The sequence below is a fragment of the Microplitis demolitor genome, chromosome 1 (genome assembly GCF_026212275.2).
Source record: "Microplitis demolitor isolate Queensland-Clemson2020A chromosome 1, iyMicDemo2.1a, whole genome shotgun sequence".
Classification (NCBI taxonomy): Eukaryota; Metazoa; Arthropoda; class Insecta; order Hymenoptera; family Braconidae; genus Microplitis; species Microplitis demolitor.
This window is the reverse complement of record NC_068545.1, coordinates 2,266,806-2,285,749: the sequence shown is the minus strand read 5'-3', so window position 1 is coordinate 2,285,749 and position 18,944 is coordinate 2,266,806. Positions and strand designations below refer to the sequence as shown.

Sequence of the window (18,944 nt, the reverse complement as noted above, 5' to 3'; positions counted from 1 at the left end):
TATATACATTTATATTTAATGTAATTTAAGTAATAATTAATTTGCAATTATATTGCTTTACTTTATTTAGGTAAAAAATTTAATTACAATCGAGCAATTAATAAAAATTCAAATATTCAATTTTGGATTTTATTTTGTAGATTTATTTATTTATATTTTTAAATAATTTTTTAATAGATGTAATAAAAAAATATAATTACAAGAGATTGTATTTATAGATTTCTGCGTATGAATGAAGTAATGGTATATGTGTAATATAATATACTTAAATATATGTTTTGTATTTTAATCTTAATATTATTATAGATTTATCAGCCACGTGTAGAATTTATGCGTATTAATATCGTGTCAAATGTCAAATGATTTGATCTTGCAATTGTTTTCTTGGTATTTTTTTTTTGGCTGATAAAATTACAATGTTATCTACTTGAAGGCATTCTCTGACAGTGCCACTCATTTTTCAAAAATATTAAAAAACTTTAAACTGTCATTATACTAAAATTTATGAGTATGAATGTTGCAGACATCAGACAAATTTAAAATTATAAATAAATAGAGTAAGTAATTAATAATACTGAATCTAAAAAAATGCGCATTCAAAAAATTTATTTATTTATAATTTTAAATTTGTCTGCTACACTCACACTCATGTAAATTTTATTAATTACTTAAAAACAAATTACAACCTTAATTGAGAAAAGGACAACGTAGTAATTGTCGTCGATAGAATTTTAAAAAAATTACTGACAGTTATTATCAATTAGAAGCTGGACGAAATTTTGTGAATAAATTTTATCCTGAAAAATTTGAAAATTGTAATTATAAAATTGATGCATTTACTGAAATTTATTTAACAAATTTCTTATTTATTTAAAATTCTTAAAAAGTGGGGACACTGTCTGAGAATAGCCTTAATATAAAAATAAATTTTTATGAAATTTATTTTATCTTATGATTTCTAATTATTTTTATATCATTTTTGTTTTTATGGACACATGAGACCGAGTTTAATTAGAGATTTAAGTAACCAAGGTCTCAGATTGTAAAAAATAGTTTTGATAAAATTTGGCTTAATGGCTGTAAAGTAATTACTTAATTATAAATTACTGATAATGAACCTGAAACAGAAAAAACTAGTAATTATAGTTTTAATTTAAAAAAAAGTGTTTAGAAGGAACCTGAGTAGCAACAAGAGGTTTATTAAATAAATAAATCATCAATGAACGTTTATACATTATATTTGTTATATTAAACAGTAAAGAAATATCATAATGTATAATAATTATTTAATATTTAATTAATTTCAGTATAATTAATGGATGTAATGATGAAAATTAAGTTAAATAAATAAATATATCCAGTGTTATCACTCACTGTGACCGGCAGCTCGGCGTAATAAGACATAAATTTTTTCTTTTATCCAGTCTTTATTGTAAGGGGCGTACGTGTTTGTTGATTTTTGATAAACCAGACACGACAGATCCGTTAATTGATCTATGAAATCAAATAATTGACTTATGTCGTAGGTTATTGTCGGTGTATTTGGGTTTCTTCTCTTTAAATGTTCTTCATAAATTTTACAGACACCTGATGGAAGTTTATTTATAAATTATATTTTATATATCAACACAATAATAATAATAATAATCATAATAATAATAATGCTGAAAGTAACCGCCATTTGACAATTTTAGTATTTTTTATACAAAGTTAATAGTCAGGAGAAAAATTTGAAAAAATTTGGGATTTTTTTTCAACAATTAAATTTGAACAAAAACAGAAACTAAAAATACGCACATGTAGAAAATTTGAAAGACTATAAGTGCAATTTTTTTTATAATAATCATGATTTTTTACTTATCTAAAGTTAGCTAACGCACAATAACTTTTGAATTTTTTTAATTTTCTACATATGCATAATTTTTTTTTTTATAATTGCATTGTTGAAAAAAAATACGAAGATTATTAATTGTCTGTTAACCAGGATCATGATTTTTAAAATTTTTGCTTGTCAGTATTTACTTTTTTTATTGAAGATAAATAAATTCTTTTAATGACTGTTATTTTCAGCGTCATCTAATAATAATAAGTAAATAAAATATTTTAATTACAAAAAGAATAATGAAAAAATAAAGTATTGCATTACAGATCCATTAGTTGTAATCACAAAACATTAATTAACGGTGATAATTTAATGAGAGGTGATTTAATGACAGATTATTATTTATTATCAATTAAAAAATAGTGATAATACCTTCAAGACACTCGTTGACACTTTCGTAATCAGAATACGTTCGTGTTTCTGGTCGATTTCCCGGCTGTACTAACAATATAGTATGTGACTGTAATTAAAAACATATTTATTGTAATTTAAATAATTATTAAGCAAACAAACTCTTATCACTAAATATTGATTATCATGATTCTTACCATTTTGGTTAACTTTTAAAAACCTTTTTCTTTTTTTTATTTATTTATTTATTTAAACTAAAAAAATAAATACCGCTCGTTATTCCACTATTTAATTAATTAATTAAATAATTAGTAATACTATTTATATTATTATTTATTTATTTATCTATTTGAATAGTTGTTAATATTTATAGCGGTTTATTTGTCAGCAAGATCAGCAGTGGCGTTTTTTCCAGTTTTTACTTTTAGTTCGAATTCCAGCCGGGTTTTAAAATTTGGCGCGCGGAATTCAAATTTTTAAATTCAATTTAATTATTAATCTTACTTTTTTTTTTAAACTTGTTGAAATTAATTGTTCATTAATAAAAAATTAATTAACAATCATTTCCGGTTTTTTTTTTTACTAAATTCAATAAATGAAATTACCAGTAACGTCATCTGTCAGCAGTCGGTAGTAATTTAAAAAAAAGTACCAAACATACTGAAATTAGCCAACGTTTAATTTTTGAATTCATTTTCTATGAGATAAATTTAAAAAAAAAAATTCAAATAATTGCACCCATAATTTTTTTAATTTTCTACACGTGCATTTTTTGTTGTTTTAAATTTATGTAAGTAACCTGTCAAACGGAAAATTCAAAAATTGTTAACTGTCTGCTAACTTCATGCTCACACATCTTATACATAAACCAAAATATACAACAAGGTACAGAACGTTGGTAAAAGTAGAAAAAGTATAAAATAAAAGTACAAAATAATAAAGTTTTATGGTATAGTGGTTTCAACGGCAAATAACGTAGACGATTGGTCAAATAATAGAACGTAACTAATGCCATTGGTAAATAGACCTAAGGCATCTTCGGTGGCGGCTGCATGATTGATAATTCCGTAGTGACTGTACATACACACACTTACATACACATACCCCAGAGTCATGAGTACATACATTAAACTAAAACCATTGATACATACATACAATACAGTTGTTTCCTATCGTGTCGATATCTCATACTCTGTATAAAAAAAGAAATAAATAAATAAATAAATAAAATAATCAGAGTACAGTAATAAGTAAAAAGGGAAATATATTTAATCTTCATGTGATAGTGATTGTAAGTTAATAATTACAAATATATATAATAAATAATTGTAAAACGGAGTATGTACACTGTATTATTAAGTCAACAGGATTTCCAAGTGTTTCATACTTGATCTCTCACCATCTTATTTTATTTTCTTTCTCTTTCTCTAGATATATTTCATACATCCATACATACATACATATATACAACATACACGAGTTCAGTCAGAGCAAGAGCACCAGCATATATATGCACATATATATGTCTACGAACATATCAAGTCTTTCTTTGTCATACATACAGTCTTAAAGTTTAGTACTTGTAGTTCTGATTCGCTCGTTTTGCGCGTGAACGAGCGAAAACAGGAAAAACAGGTACGCGACAACGGGGTGTGCAACTTTAAATTTTTAACTTTTTATTATTTTAAAAAAATAATAATAATTATAAATACATAAATAAATAACACACTAAGTTATTGTTGATAATAATTCGGGTAATTATTTTAGGTGATTTTAAAATTATCTGAGTACTGGATAATAAATAGTGCTAGTGCCATTGGATAAGCAAAAAAAATTGCTAAAGAAAGTGTGGATGGTGAATGTGTATGTGGTGATGGATTTTGATAGTTGTGTAGACGGTTGATAGAACTCTTTTTACTTTGAGAATAAACCCATAAGTCTACTTAGTTACAAGCACTTTAGTTGTAATAATAATAATTATTATTATTATTGCAAAGAATAATTACTGGTTACTCTAACGGAATTGTTGTTGATTATATTTATATATGAATGGCAATTAATCTAAAAGGTATAGTATTTTTATTATAATTATTATTTATGGTAAAATAAATGGGAATTTATAAGCTGCCAGTGTAGAGTAAAATCTGGTGTCAATTAAAAAAAAAATTAGTTTGGTAATTAAATATGTGGATTGATAAATATGGTGATGGAATTGCCGGTTTAATAGGAGTTTATCTGCTGTATAATTTTTAGTAGTGTGTAAATCGTGTCAACGTTGTCGCGGTTCATTGAGTTTTTACTAAAAGGAGTTAAAAAAAAAAAAATAGTAAATAATAAAATAAAGTGATGTGTGTTGTGTGATGGATCTGGTGGACTCGGGGCGTCATGGAATTTTCTGTTTTAAAACGACGGCCTCGTGATTCATAAGATGAAAAGTCTATTTAGCTTTCTAATTGCTTTGCTGCTGAGTAATTCAATGCCATTAGCAATACAGCAATGACAATATAAACAATAATTCCTAATTATTGCTCGTAATTTTTTTTTGCAAACAAATCCGAGATGGTTTTTTAATGGGGTGTCGTACTGAAGATTATTTTTAAACATTTCGTCTACTAATTTTTGATTCTCTGCCATAGACTACTACGTTGTAATTTATTTATTTATTTATTTACGTTATAATTTTATTTAAAAGTTACAGATTCCGAGTTCTGATTGATTGGAAAAGGAGTCAGCTGATGAGGGTAACTTCTGAATGGTCGATTATTTATTTAAACGAAGCTGCCTACTCAACTCTAGATTATTATAAATAATTATAATAGTAACTATTATTCTGGTGTAATTGAAGAAACTGCCTGGTGATAATAGATTATTCATGCATAGTTTTCAATGGACTTTAATGGATACCATGACAATAGTTTTAAATACTTGATATGTTTTACTTGAAGCTCTATTATAAACTAAAATTAAAACTAAAACTCGTGTTATAAATCTAGTTCAAGCCTCAGCTATTAATTACGTACGAGTAATAAATAATCTTAACAAAAAATAATTCATTTGGTTGTACAGTAAAAATAATAATAATTATTTTTAAAATGATATATTGTCACACTCGGACAGACTGGAGACGATAAAATTAAACTACAGGATTAAAAAAATCTGGAGGCTGAGACGAGAAAAAAATTTTAAAAATGAAGACTGTGGTTGAATATTTATTTATAAATAATAGCCGGGAATATTGAGTGTTATTTTATTTGAATTTAATAATCAAAATGTATAAATATTATTTTAAATATTTTCATCAATGGTTAAAAGTTACATCAAAAAAATTGAGAGACGAGGACGACGACGAGGCTGTTTTTAAATATTTTATGGATGATAGAGGATATATTTATTAACCCTAAAAATATCAAGGTAATTTTATAATATATATTCGATATATAATATAATATTTAATATAAATATAAATATGATATTTGAAGTAAACAGCCGAAAATATTTATCGTAAGATCGTAGTTTATTTTTAAACTTTCGCAGCTGCGTTAAATTTAACATGACACATAAATAAGGAGGAATGAAAATAAAAATAAATATATGAGTATCTATTTGTGCATAAATATTAATTTGTAAATGTTTATATTTTCGTAGGGTTAATCATGGAGAATAGTGGTTCCGGTGTGGTGCAAGTATTTGTGGGCGAGTGGAGCCCGGAATACGAAGCGCTGTCAATAAAAGCAACAAAACAAACAACATCTGCTGAAATAGTAGAATGTATTATAGAAAGATTGGCTTTGAATGACCCAAATCTATCAAATGGCTATGAATTAGCCGAGGTTGTGGGTAATTCTGTTGGCCAGGAATGCAAGGAACGGAGACTTGGGCCATCCGAGTGCCCTGTCGCGCTCATGCTGCTCTGGCCAAAAAGTGTTACACAGCAAGAATACTATCGGTAAATTAATTAATTAATTGCCAATCAATACTCAGTAATTATTAAAACATTAATTCATTTTTTTGTGCTTCAGATTTTATTTAAGAAAAAAACAAACAGATTGTTTATGGGCGGACAGTAGATTTCCACTGGATCCTCAGCTACTGAAAGATTATTTTAACCGATTTTTATATCAACCACGTGATAAAGAGTATCCAGATTTGTGCCAACTACCAGATCTTAATGAACAGACTTTACTCGACAATTTGCGTGCTAGATTTTTAGCTGGAAATATTTATACATACGTTGGTAGCATATTAATAGCCGTAAATCCATTTAAATTTTACCCGATATACAATCCAAAGTACGTTAAGTTATATCAGAATCGTCGGTTGGGTCCGGACATACCACCGCACATATTCGCGATCGCCGATGCCGCTTATCACTCGATGCTGAAGGAAAAGAAGAACCAGTGTATTGTAATAAGCGGAGAAAGTGGTTCCGGTAAAACGGAGTCGACTAATTTTTTACTGCATCACTTGACGGCGCTGAGCCAAAAAGGTTCGCATGGCAGCGGAGTTGAGCAGACGATTCTGAGCGCTGGTCCTGTTCTCGAGGCCTTTGGTAATGCCAAGACTGCTCACAATAATAACAGCAGTAGATTTGGTAAATTTATCCAGGTTAATTACAAAGAAAATGGTATGGTACACGGTGCTGTTGTACAGAAATATCTATTGGAAAAGTCCCGTATCGTATCCCAGGGTAAAAACGAAAGAAACTATCACGTATTTTATTACTTATTAGCCGGTGCTAATGAACAAGAACGACAGTTGTTGCATTTAGAGAGTGCCGAGCGGTATAATTATTTAAATAAAAGCGGCTGTTATGGATTGGAGAATATCGATGAGCGGCACGAATTTTCCCGACTGAAGCAATCCATGGAGATGGTGGGTTTTACTCCTGAGAAACAACGTAGACTATTTGCGGTACTGTCGGCTGTCTTGCTGCTGGGAAACGTCGAGTTCCAGCCGAGAAAGTCTTATCACCACCACGACGAAGCCGTGGGTGTAAAGAACCCTGAAGTGGTTGCTATTATTTCGGAATTACTTCGAGTAAAGCAGGAAACATTATTGGCTGCACTAACAGCCAAGCGCGCACGTGCATCTGGGGAAACTTTAGTCATCAATTATCGTTTGCCAGAAGCTATTGCCGCCAGAGATGCCATGGCTAAGTGTTTATATGGTGCATTATTTGATTGGATTGTTCTTCAGGTAATTCAATAAATATATTTCATTATTTGGTAAATTGCTATTAATTGATTTCATTAATAATTTAATCGACTGATTGATTGGCTTATCTTTTATTTATTTGTCTGTGTGTATGTGTATGTAGGTAAACCACGCATTGCTGTCCAAAAAAGACACTCTGCGTGATCATCAAGGCCACAGTATCGGGGTACTGGATATATTTGGGTTTGAGGACTTCAAGACGTGCAATAGCTTTGAACAATTATGTATTAATTACGCTAATGAACAACTACAACACTACTTCAATCAACACGTCTTTCAATACGAACAACGTGAATACCGCAAACAGGGTATAAGATGGACAGATATCGGGTTTAGTGATAATTCGGGTTGTCTTAATTTAATTGAGGGAAAACCAAATGGATTGTTGTGTTTACTTGACGATCAATGTAACTTCCCGGGTGCTACTAATGAAACGTTATTACAGAAGTTTAATTCTGTACACAAGGACAATCAATTTTATGAAACACCGCAGCGACGTGAGGCGGCTTTCGTTGTTAGACATTACGCGGGGGCTGTTAAGTATCAAGCGGCGCAGATGAGAGAGAAAAATCTTGATCTGATGAGACCCGATGGGGTTGTCGGTGTTCTGAAAAATTCCTCTCTTGCGTTCGTACGTGAGCTGGTGGGTGCAGATCCAGTTGCTGTATTTAGGTGGGCCATTTTACGAGCATTCTTCAGAGCACATTTCGCCTTCCAAGAAGCCGGTCGTGCTCATCGTCACGGCAGAGGTAAATTTATTTTGCTCACACATGATTCGATCAATAAAACTAATAAGTGCGTTAATAAGAATAATAAATTTATTACTCTGTCTTCAGCTGATGGAAACAAAAATTCAGTTCAAAGCAGATATCGACAACCCAACGATAATTTAATCAGGTAATTTATTTATAAATAATTAATATTTTTAATTAATTTATTAAGTATTTTATTTAAATATTAACATAAATAATAATAATAATAATAATAAATTAATAATTTTTTAAATAACGAATGTAAGAGCCCTTGGACGAGTTTGTTTGATTAAAATTAACAAAAAAATTTTTTAAAATTTAAAAAAAAAATTAATAGACGATTGAATTTACATTGGTTGCATTATTATCTTTTGTCTCTTATTATAGCCATCTTGTGACGTTATCGGCTGTTAATCTAACTATTAACCGAATTGCGTAAGTGGTACTTGGATCCACTCTATATGTTCTGTTTTTTTTAACGAATTCTTCTACATCTTGTCAATTTTATTTATCTTTAATCTCTTACTTATTTTATTATTTTTCTATACTATGGATTTACAACAAATTGGCATTTTTATTTGCTACTCAGTAAATAAGCTAATATACAATTGCAAGCTTATGGATTAATTTGTAAATCCATATTAATTTTCTTGAATTAAATTACAAAAAAATATATATATATATTTAATTACTTAACAATTTTACAGTTTATGTTGTCGCACCTTGTCAATATTTTAAATTAGCTGTGATTAGAGAGTCATCTTCATTACTCTCATCATTTTCACGACATTATCAATCGTAGTATCAATCCAAGGTGCATCATTATTCATACCCACTTTATTATTATTTATTATTTATTATTTATTATCAATAACTCGAGCATGCTCCTTTAAATCAGGACATTCATTTAAATCCATAAGTCATCAATCCGCAATAAAAATATTACTGTCTCCTAATTAATTAATCAGTATGACGTAACAAGTCAATTATTTAAAAATAAAATAATAAAGAAAAAAAAAGTACATATCGGCTAAGCATGATAGCATTTTTCAGTTCGCACAAACATAATCGCCCGGCAAGTTATCAGAAACAGCGCAGTGTCTGCTTGTCACCATCGACAACTCATTCCACACAAAACGAAAACAACGACAATGTTAACAACAACCATAACAATAATAATAATAACAACAACAACAACAATAATAATAATAATAATAACAGGTTGTCTTGGCCGCAATTTAGAAATATAAGTCAAACTCAACAACACCCAATGAATATTGCCTCGACCAAGACAACCTCAACAACAACAACAACAGCAACAGCTACTTATGTATTACGAGTAAGGGATGAGCACCAACCCATTAGTAACAATAAGTACAGACGGGATTGCTCTGCCACTCATACACCACTTGAGAGGGTGCTTCCTAAAGACGAAGCTAATGTCATGGAACGTGCTAATCAAATAGTCATGTATGTAATGTCAATTAATGATGAGTTAAAACAAAATACTGTACTTGTTAAGGTACCGGAGCTTTTGTGTAGTGGGAACTAAAGGTCTACTCTTCTCTATTCAAATTACATTAGAATTATTTAAATAAAAAAACATATAACATATATTACGAGCGACGGATCCATTTTATTAAATGATTAATTGGTCATTCATTATTCATAATTCATTGTCATTAATCATTCACTAACCAATTAAAGTGTTTGTTTAATTAAAATAACTGCATGGTAATTTTGTCTATTGGATTTTTGATGTTTTATTAGATTTTTATTAGCATAATTAATATCTATTGAGGTTGCACCTTTCCTACTCTTCACTAACACAATTACACTTATGATTATTATATTATAGTATATATATATATATATATTTATATTTATACATTGTAATGGTTGGGATGCAGGTAATTTTATGACCGCAACTAAACGCTGCGCTTGGGGATCAATTTTTGACTGAAATATTTTATCAAGGATTAAGGCTGGTTTTTTTTTTTAAGTGCACACGAGTGTTTTTGTATTTTTACTTCACTCAAACAGCCTTTATCCTTTGCTATTTTTTTTTTATCAAGCATTTTACTAAAAAATTTTTCGAGAATGATGCAAGCCAGCTTGAGTAGCAGCTTAATAACAAAAAAATATTTTAACTACAGAAAACTTGCAAATTTCTCAACAATTTTGTTACTTTTTTTTATTTATTTGTTCAATAGTTTTTTTTTTAAATTTGAATTTGAATTTAAACGAGTGAATTAATTGAGACTAAAAATTTTTCAGGAAAAATAAATCATTTCGACCACGCGAGCGGGGCAAGAAAGGCTTGAAAAATTTACAAACGGTCAAAACGCTAGCAGGAAGGACACAGAGCTATGGAACAGGACCTGGAAAAGCGAGGAAACAGCCAATGACTGTCTCTGCCCAGTTTCAACACAGCCTGCACAGTCTGATGGACACGTTGAATCAAGCGAATCCATTTTTTATCCGGTGCATTAAATCAAATTCAAATAAAATACCAAATGAATTTGACGAGGAGACAGTCCAGCGTCAGTTACGTTACACGGGAATGCTCGAAACCGTGAGAATACGTCAGGCGGGATTTAATGTTCGTCTCACTTATGAAGAATTCATTCAACTCTACCGTATGCTCTTACCAAATGGTTTAATAAGCTCTCAAAATGACGTGCGTGATTTTCTACTCACGCTCAATCTTAACAAAGACAATTATCAACTTGGTAAAACAAAAGTATTTTTACGTGAATCGGAAAAAATAAAACTAGACATTGAGTTGCATCAGCAGATAATTACGAGCATAACGACAATACAGAAGTGGTTTCGCGCTTGTCTTGAGCGGCGAAAATTTTTGAGAATTAAAAATTCCGTGGTGCTGATACAGTCTTTTTGGCGAATGATAATGGCGCAAAAAATAGCCCACACTATTCGCGCAAGAGTCGAGGCTGCAGTACACATACAAAATACCTGGCGCGCTTATCGACAGTACTCGTGGTTTAAAAAATTAAAGTCATCTATTGTAATATTCCAGTCACATGTACGTGGTCGTATTGCACGTAAATCATTTATGGAAATTAAAAAACGCAAGCAAGCAGCCACTGCAACATCATTGTCTTCGTTGTCATCGTCATTGTCATCGTCGTCGTTGATTAATAAATCAGAGATAGATTTTAGTGAAAATAGCAGCACTTGTGATAAAAGTCCATTATCTAAAAGTATTGGGTTACAGTCTAAATTAACATTGGAACCTTGTCCATCACCACGTCGTGAATATATGACGTCATCAAAATTAGATATCAATCCTTGTGCTACTAATTCAATAAATCCAATTGATAATATGGATGTTACATATTCAAAACGCAAATTAACGCCAAATAAACGTCTTCTTACTACTGCTAATTCGCGGGATCCAAAAAGCCCAGAAGCGTTATTCAGTCCTGATGATAATTCTTTACGCAAAGGCAGTCTCGAGAGCTTGGCTAGTTTCAAGAGCTATGAATCACAGCTCAGTATTGACAGCAGCGAATCTCATTACTCACAAGAAAGCAATTCAACAAAACCTGTACCAAGTGCTAGAACAAAGCGCGTAGATCAATCGCCGCTGATAACAGCAGCTCATGCTAGTGTTATCAATACCATAAGTCGGTCGTCGTTAATGAGCAAACGCACTGACAGCTCGTCAACGGGATACAGCGACGGTGACACTGACGGTGAAGCTCCAAGTCTTGTACAAAGTGCACCCCCTGTTTTCAATACCACGATATCGTCATTCCACAGCCCACGGGATAAATATCATCCGGGATTGTCTCAGCAGCAGCAGCAGCAGAGCCCGGCGTCAGACGTATGGCGACGTAGAGCTGAATATTCAACGACAACTTATGTTGATACTAATCCACAGAAATCTACTTTGATAACAAGATCCCCCAATGTAACGCAGTACAGAAATTTGACTGAGAGTCTGCTGGAGCAAGCGAGACTCGAGCGATTAAATGAAGTATCGAATTTAAATATTAAAATTGATAATAGTGATAATAATAAATTTATTAGTAATAGTAGTAGTAGTAGTAGTAAAAATGATGGGTTGTCAATTCGCGAGAGAAGGTTCAATGAATCTCAAGATAAATTTGTTGAAGTTTCAAATATCAGACGTGATCAGACACGTGACATTAAGGAGTACAGTTTTTTGAAACGACAGAATTCGGAAGGTGACACGGCTTTAAAATTGATGGACTTGATCCCGTCGTTGCATGACGACAGACCAGTTGCTGAGAAGACTGAACCAGATGTACCGGTAAGGAGTGCACGTAGAAATCGACCTAGTCGGGAAGTCCTGTGTCGTTCAATGGGGGAAAGTGTTAATGAAACTCTATCAGTTTCCGATGCACGGAGTATTTTTCTTGGAACAATAAAAGAAGATCTTAATAAAAGCCACTGGTCTAATGCATCCACGACATCGATATCCTCGACGATAACTTCCTCGGCGACTTCAATGACTCCAACTAGCATGGCCATTAAAAAAGACGATCCGTCATCGAGGTCAGTTACCGATTGGCCAGTGAACAAGGAAGCGGCTTACAAAGGACAGCAATTGGGTAAACGCATGCGTTCAAATGCCATAACGACACTTGAATTACGACGTAGAAACTCGGATCCAGCGACTAAAATATCGGGATTAGATGAAAAAGCGACTGTCGTTGGAGATTGTGGAGATTTAAAACTTGCGCCTGGTATGAATCGTCTCGAGTGGAAGGGAAATAATTTATTCACACTCGCTGGTCACAGATTTCGTAAGGTCGCTAGATTTTCAAAAGAAGACGTATGCGTTTCTTGTCATGAAAAAATGGATGCATTTGTTACTCAAGGATACAAATGCAATGATTGTAAACAACTTTATCATGTTAAATGTATACAGAATGGCGGTGTACTAAAAATGCCCTGTTCGTTGGCCAACACAACGACAGCCAACAGGCGTAAAAATCGCAAGCCCATAATGCGGACACCTTACGATACTTCTGCCAATAAGCAAACAGTCGCATCCAAATTCAGTCTCACTGGCACATCGGCATTTACAGACAGCGCTGACAAAATTATTTCCGACGCTAAAGAGCTGGCTTTGATGCAGGACTTCATTACCAAGAAAATTTATATAATGGAAGGGCAGGAAGAGGGTAAGAAACCCAGTGAAGTCGACAGGGTATTTAAGCAAGCGCTGAGAAAGTTCAAAGACGATTTAGTTATTACTTACAGTGTTGCTATTCAACAAGGGGTTGAGGGCAATATCAAGTACACAGACTTGATAGCAAACTTTTTGCACGTTATGGAGACTGTTTGTAAACAAGAGAATACTCGAGAAGATTTTCCTGTCACGATGGGTGTCAATGCCTTCCGAGGTTTCATGAATGAGTTTATGACACAAGTTAAGCCCGAGGCTATTGATAAGCAGAGCAAGAGCAAGAGGAAGAAGGAGAAGAAACGGAAGCAAGAGGAGCCCATCAAGCACGGCAGTCATATGTTCCAATTAACGATTATTAATATCCCGACTGCTTGCGAAGTCTGTACCTCATTTTTCATGTGGCCTATCGAGCGTGGACTTGTTTGTCAAAGTAAATATATATTTATATTTATTTTATTTATCGAAGATCTATAGGCACTAATTAGTGTAATCTCATTAATGTTTTTGTTTTATTGCAGATTGTAAATTAACGTGTCACAAAAAATGCTACATGAGAGCAGCTGCTGAATGCGGCAAGGACGGATCCATTCATGATTCGAATTCACGTAAAGTATTTGGTGTGCCGCTGTATAAATTAGATTGCGGTGACGGCAAAGTACCTCTGGTTGTTGATCGTTTAATAACGACAATAGAAATGCACGGTCTTTATACCGAGGGTTTGTATCGTAAGAGTGGAGTGAGTTCTAAAGTACGTGAGCTCAAGGTTAAAATGGACGAAGACGATTTGCAGAACATTGACTTTGAGAATTATCAAGTTCACGTGTTAGCTGCTGTGTTGAAAAGTTTCTTTCGTGATATGCCAGAGCCGCTGCTGACATTCGAGTACTACGATGATTTTTTACACGCCGCAAATTTAACAGATCCCCAGGATCGGGTCAATACTCTCTTTGCAATACTTAAAAAATTGCCTAAGCCAAATTACGATTTGATGGAGCGATTGACGGTCCACTTGGCCCGGGTCGCGCTCAATGAAGTCGCGAATCGCATGTCCTCCTCCGCACTGGCGATAGTTTTTGCGCCATGCATACTCAGGACTAATCGCACATTGCCAGCACAAGACTCACTGCAAGACGTCGGCAGACAGACTAAATGTGTTGAGACAATCGTACAAGATAAATTACGTAGCGTAAGGACAGCACTTGCTGACATAAGTACTCTAGAGTCCGCATGTCACGCCGCGACAAATCGTCTGTCCAGTTTGAGATCTTCAAAGATATTCAGCCCCGAAGAGCTGAGCGTGTCCTCGACAACAGCCGGCGGTCGTGCGAGCAACTCTGACCGGGACGGCGACCGCGGTGGTGGCGACGAAGAAGAGGCACTTCTAGTTGGACATATCCAAACAATTCAAAAAGAAAAGGCACTACTTACATCAACTCTACCCAGTTTAACTCGCGCTTCCTCAGATGACGACCTACTCCTGTCAGCGACAGATCTTGACGACGGCTCTCTAGATGATTTACTTCCATCAGCGGGTAAATTTTTAATCTTTAAATTTGTCATCAATTTTATTAATTGGTTTTGTAGAATTCATTAATAAATTAAGTTTTTTTTTTTATCTAAAACGTCTTTTCTTTTGTTGTAGATGCATTGGTAAGAAAAAAAAATATTCATAGACAAAGCTCGGCGGATAATACTTTTCCTACGATAATAAATGTCGACGAAGACATGGTGATGGTATGACCTGTCGTTTACATTAATTGCAATCATTAATACTATTATTATTATGGTTGACAGCAGTACTGTTAATTTTATTGATGTCAATAATTATTAACGACTGGTGCCACCAAGCCAAGTTATATTAACTCGGACTAAATAATTTCCGGCTACTGTTTACTCGTTAGTAGTTATTTATTTTGATAGATCATTATTAACTTTTTACTTTAGTTTAACTATTGCGTATATATTTATATGTGCAAGAAATAATAAAAAAAAATAAAATAAAAAAATGCTTCGCAGATTGAATGATCGCGTGCCGTGCAAGGTTCGATATCGATCTCTGAGGTTGTCAAAACCCGGCATTTATTTTTTTTATATTAAAGAAATTTAAAAAAAGTTATAAAATTTCTTTTACTATTAGATAAAAAAAAATAAAAGGTGATAGATAATAAATAATCACCGGTATCATTTATTTATTTTTTTAAAATAAATTTTTTTATGTCTTAGTTATTAAATAAAAACGGCAACGCTCGTAATTTAGTTAAATAATTAAATAAAATGTATTTTAGATAATGGACAAAAATAAATTATTATTTTGTTACGTTTTTTATTGCTATTATTTAAATAATTAGTTTTTAAAATTAAGTGGTTTAAAATATTTGATGCGGTTTGACAGCCTCTACTTCCTTTTACTTCCCGCGCTGGTCAATCAGCGACTTAGATTAATTTTTATTAACAAATTTAAATAATTATAAATAAATAAATGAAATATATATTGATAAATATAATCAATAATAATAAATAAAACCAAATGTAGCGTGTATATAATTAATAATAATAATCTGTTATTATTGTTATGTTTATTGAACTACGTTACCAAGATTATATATTTTTTTCTTTAGTAATGTCCCATATATTTAATGATATTACTAATATTATTGAAACTAATAATAATAATAATAAATAATTACTAATAATTAGTATAAGATGTTAAAACTAAGCGTCATTTAAAACTTGCCTTTTATTAATTTCTAAAATCCATAAATAAATAAATAATTACTAATAAATATTTTAAATAAAATTATTATTTAATTACTTTCATTTAAATATTATTTTAGTCTGTAAATGTGTTGACGATAACAAACGTTTGAAATATAAATAAATAATTTATATTTATACTTTGCTGTGAAATTATTTAAATGGGAAATTAATAAAATACAAAGTGCTATCTATAAATCGAACAAATTAAATGTACAGTTAATATCTTTAGTATAAATTATTAATTATTAACCGCTTTGAGGATAAACTATCGTTTATTATTATTATTATTATTATTATTATTATTATTATTATTATTATTATTATTATTATTATTATTATTAATATTATTATTATTATTACTCATTTTATTGAAGCAGAAACTGCAATTTGACTGACAATTGTTTTTTAGTTACTGCCATTCAATACTTTTTTTTTATTTATTTATATATAATCCAATGGTGAATTTTAATAACCGCTTATCTTAAATAAATAAATAAAAATATATATATAAACAAATATTAATTATCGTACAATCATACAACTGTACATGTCTTCTATAAAAATTAAAATTATTTTTATCTATTTTTAAATGGATCTTTTTTTTCACTTATTTTTTCTTACTTAGAGTGTTTATATACTTTTTTTACTATTTTTAATAGATATTACACTGTAAGAAATCGGGAGTAAGTACAAAGTGATTACGGATTCTATTTCAATCTGAAGTCACTGGAGTGTCAGAGGCTTTACAAAAAAGTCACTTTGCATACGGAAGTGAATAGAGAGATTGTCTTCTAATGGGGAACAGGGTTTGAGATACAAAAAAAAGAGCATATTAAAATTTTCAAAATTTGTGACATTATTGAGCATCATTCCAAAAATATTCTGCTAAATTTTCATTAAAAAATATTGAAAAATAAGCCAGTGGTAGTGGGGAGAGACGAGTCATCTTAAAAAAAAAGTCATCATGCCTTAGGCTGGACAACCTATGACTGCCTCAACTGAAATTAAAATTTTTGGTAAAAATCAGAGTTTTTTGATTGCACCTTTACCAAAAATTTAAAAATAAATATTTTGTTTATTCCTTCGTACAAATCCACGATAAACTTATGTACTGAAGAAATCTTTTTGCTTTTTTGGTTTCAAATGAGGCAGCCATCAGTTATCCTGCCTACAGTATGGAGACTTTCTTTTTAAAGTGACTCGTCTCTCCCCACTACCACTGGCTTATTTTTCAATATTTTTTAATGAAAATTTAGCAGAATATTCTTGGAATGATGCTTAATAATGACACAAATTTTAAGAATTTTAATAATGAAATTTAAAAATATGCTCTTGTTTTTTGTATCTCAGACCTTTCTCCCCTCTTAAGCGGAGTGATATCGCGGTCGTCTGGATTTTATTTAAATCCGCTTTTACTCCAATTTGGAGTTTTAACATTAAAATAATTTTTATCGGGAGTAAATTTCACTCAGAGGATTGAATAAATAAACAGTCTGCGCATTCACTCCAGATTTAATCTGCGTTCACCCGAAAATTTTTTACAGTGTAAGTCTAAAAATAAAAAAAAATGCTCTCAATTTTTTTTTTAATAAAAATAAGTTGAGTTTAATAACTAACGAAATCAAACTGATGTTCATAACGATTTTCAAGCGACGAAATTATTAAAAATAAATATATTATATACAGATATATATTATATAATTTTTACAAGAAATAAATGTTCGCTAAATTACGCGGTACTCTGCATTTATGCCTCAATAGTTATACTTGTTCTTGTAATCTTAATTAAACAAGTAAATAAATAGTAAATATGTGACTATCAAAATATAAACACATAAATATATAAATAAATACTGTAACGTAAAAGAAAAAAAATTACGCTTCGATTGTGCATGGGCGCGGTATTTTTGAAATTTATTTACTAAGTACCCGGTGCAAGCAGTAAATACTTTATTTTAAAATGAATAAGATATATAAATTTATAAATATATATATATACAACTATTTTGAAATAACTGCTTGTACAGAAACGAGACGCGCGAAATTTAATTCTCCATGTAAATTTAAATTTGTTTTTAAAAATTTGTTCATTGAATTTCAAATTATAATTATTATATATATTGTTTATTGTCATATATATTTATAAAAAAAGGGATTTGTTATTTAAAAAAAAATATTTGTGTGCGTCGAGGCTCCGCGCCTTCTTATAAATCAAATAAATGAGAGAAAAAAATAAAATCCGTGGGATTAGCAGTCACTGGAGAATAAATATTTATGCTCTTCCCGTTTGTGTCTTGGCGTTTAAATAATTATAAACACGATACTTAAAACTTAAGAATACAATGAGTACATACATATATAAATGTATATTGTATGTATTTATAAATAAATAATTATTTTTCTTCAAGTCTAAGAATCGCGTGCAAGATTAATGATGTTAATTTCATGACATAAATATGAATGAGTGTATGGTTAAATATTTAAAAAAAAAATATATAACTACATGTCGAACTGATTTTAAAAATAACAAAAAAATATATAACTTTTTTTTAATTATTTTTTATCTCAACGAAAATATGGCATTTATATTTATATATAATTTAAGAAGTTTGTTATTTTTTATTGATATAATTGTAATGGTAATTAACAATTAAAAGGCTGGATCCACGACATTTGGTGCGAAAAAAATATATATGTATGTATAAATATAAGTGTGTGATAAGTTAGAAGGTAATAAATTACTAAAACTGTCCTCTGTCTTTTAGATATAATAATTATGACAATTATTATTATTATTATTATTTAA

At 30.8% G+C, this 18,944-nt stretch overlaps 2 protein-coding genes across 8 annotated transcripts; one reads left to right on the top strand and one right to left on the bottom strand.

Annotated features, from left to right (window-relative positions):
- Positions 1–1,220: 1,220 nt before the first annotated feature.
- LOC103568720 (enhancer of rudimentary homolog) lies at positions 1,221–2,728 on the bottom strand. The gene is made up of 3 exons (XM_008545684.3): positions 2,431–2,728; positions 2,255–2,342; positions 1,221–1,587 (listed from the first exon to the last, which is right to left on the bottom strand). Exons 1-3 carry the CDS (start codon positions 2,431–2,433, stop codon positions 1,367–1,369), a joined length of 312 nt encoding a protein of 103 aa, XP_008543906.1. The 5' UTR covers positions 2,434–2,728; the 3' UTR covers positions 1,221–1,366.
- Positions 2,729–3,275: 547 nt separating this feature from the next.
- On the top strand, positions 3,276–15,948 carry LOC103568741 (unconventional myosin-IXAa). Of its 7 annotated transcripts, XM_053737154.1 has the most exons (12): positions 3,276–3,524; positions 3,665–3,868; positions 4,001–4,301; positions 4,926–5,644; positions 5,879–6,179; positions 6,253–7,429; positions 7,551–8,196; positions 8,284–8,344; positions 9,253–9,669; positions 10,477–13,811; positions 13,900–14,913; positions 15,024–15,948. In XM_053737154.1, exons 5-12 carry the CDS (start codon positions 5,887–5,889, stop codon positions 15,119–15,121), a joined length of 7,041 nt encoding a protein of 2,346 aa, XP_053593129.1. In that variant the 5' UTR covers positions 3,276–3,524; positions 3,665–3,868; positions 4,001–4,301; positions 4,926–5,644; positions 5,879–5,886; the 3' UTR covers positions 15,122–15,948. The 7 variants fall into 7 exon arrangements, with proteins under 7 accessions (XP_053593129.1, XP_053593131.1, XP_053593132.1 ...); XM_053737156.1 differs by lacking the exon at positions 3,665–3,868; XM_053737157.1 differs by having other exon boundaries at positions 3,665–4,301; positions 4,932–5,644.
- Positions 15,949–18,944: the final 2,996 nt, after the last annotated feature.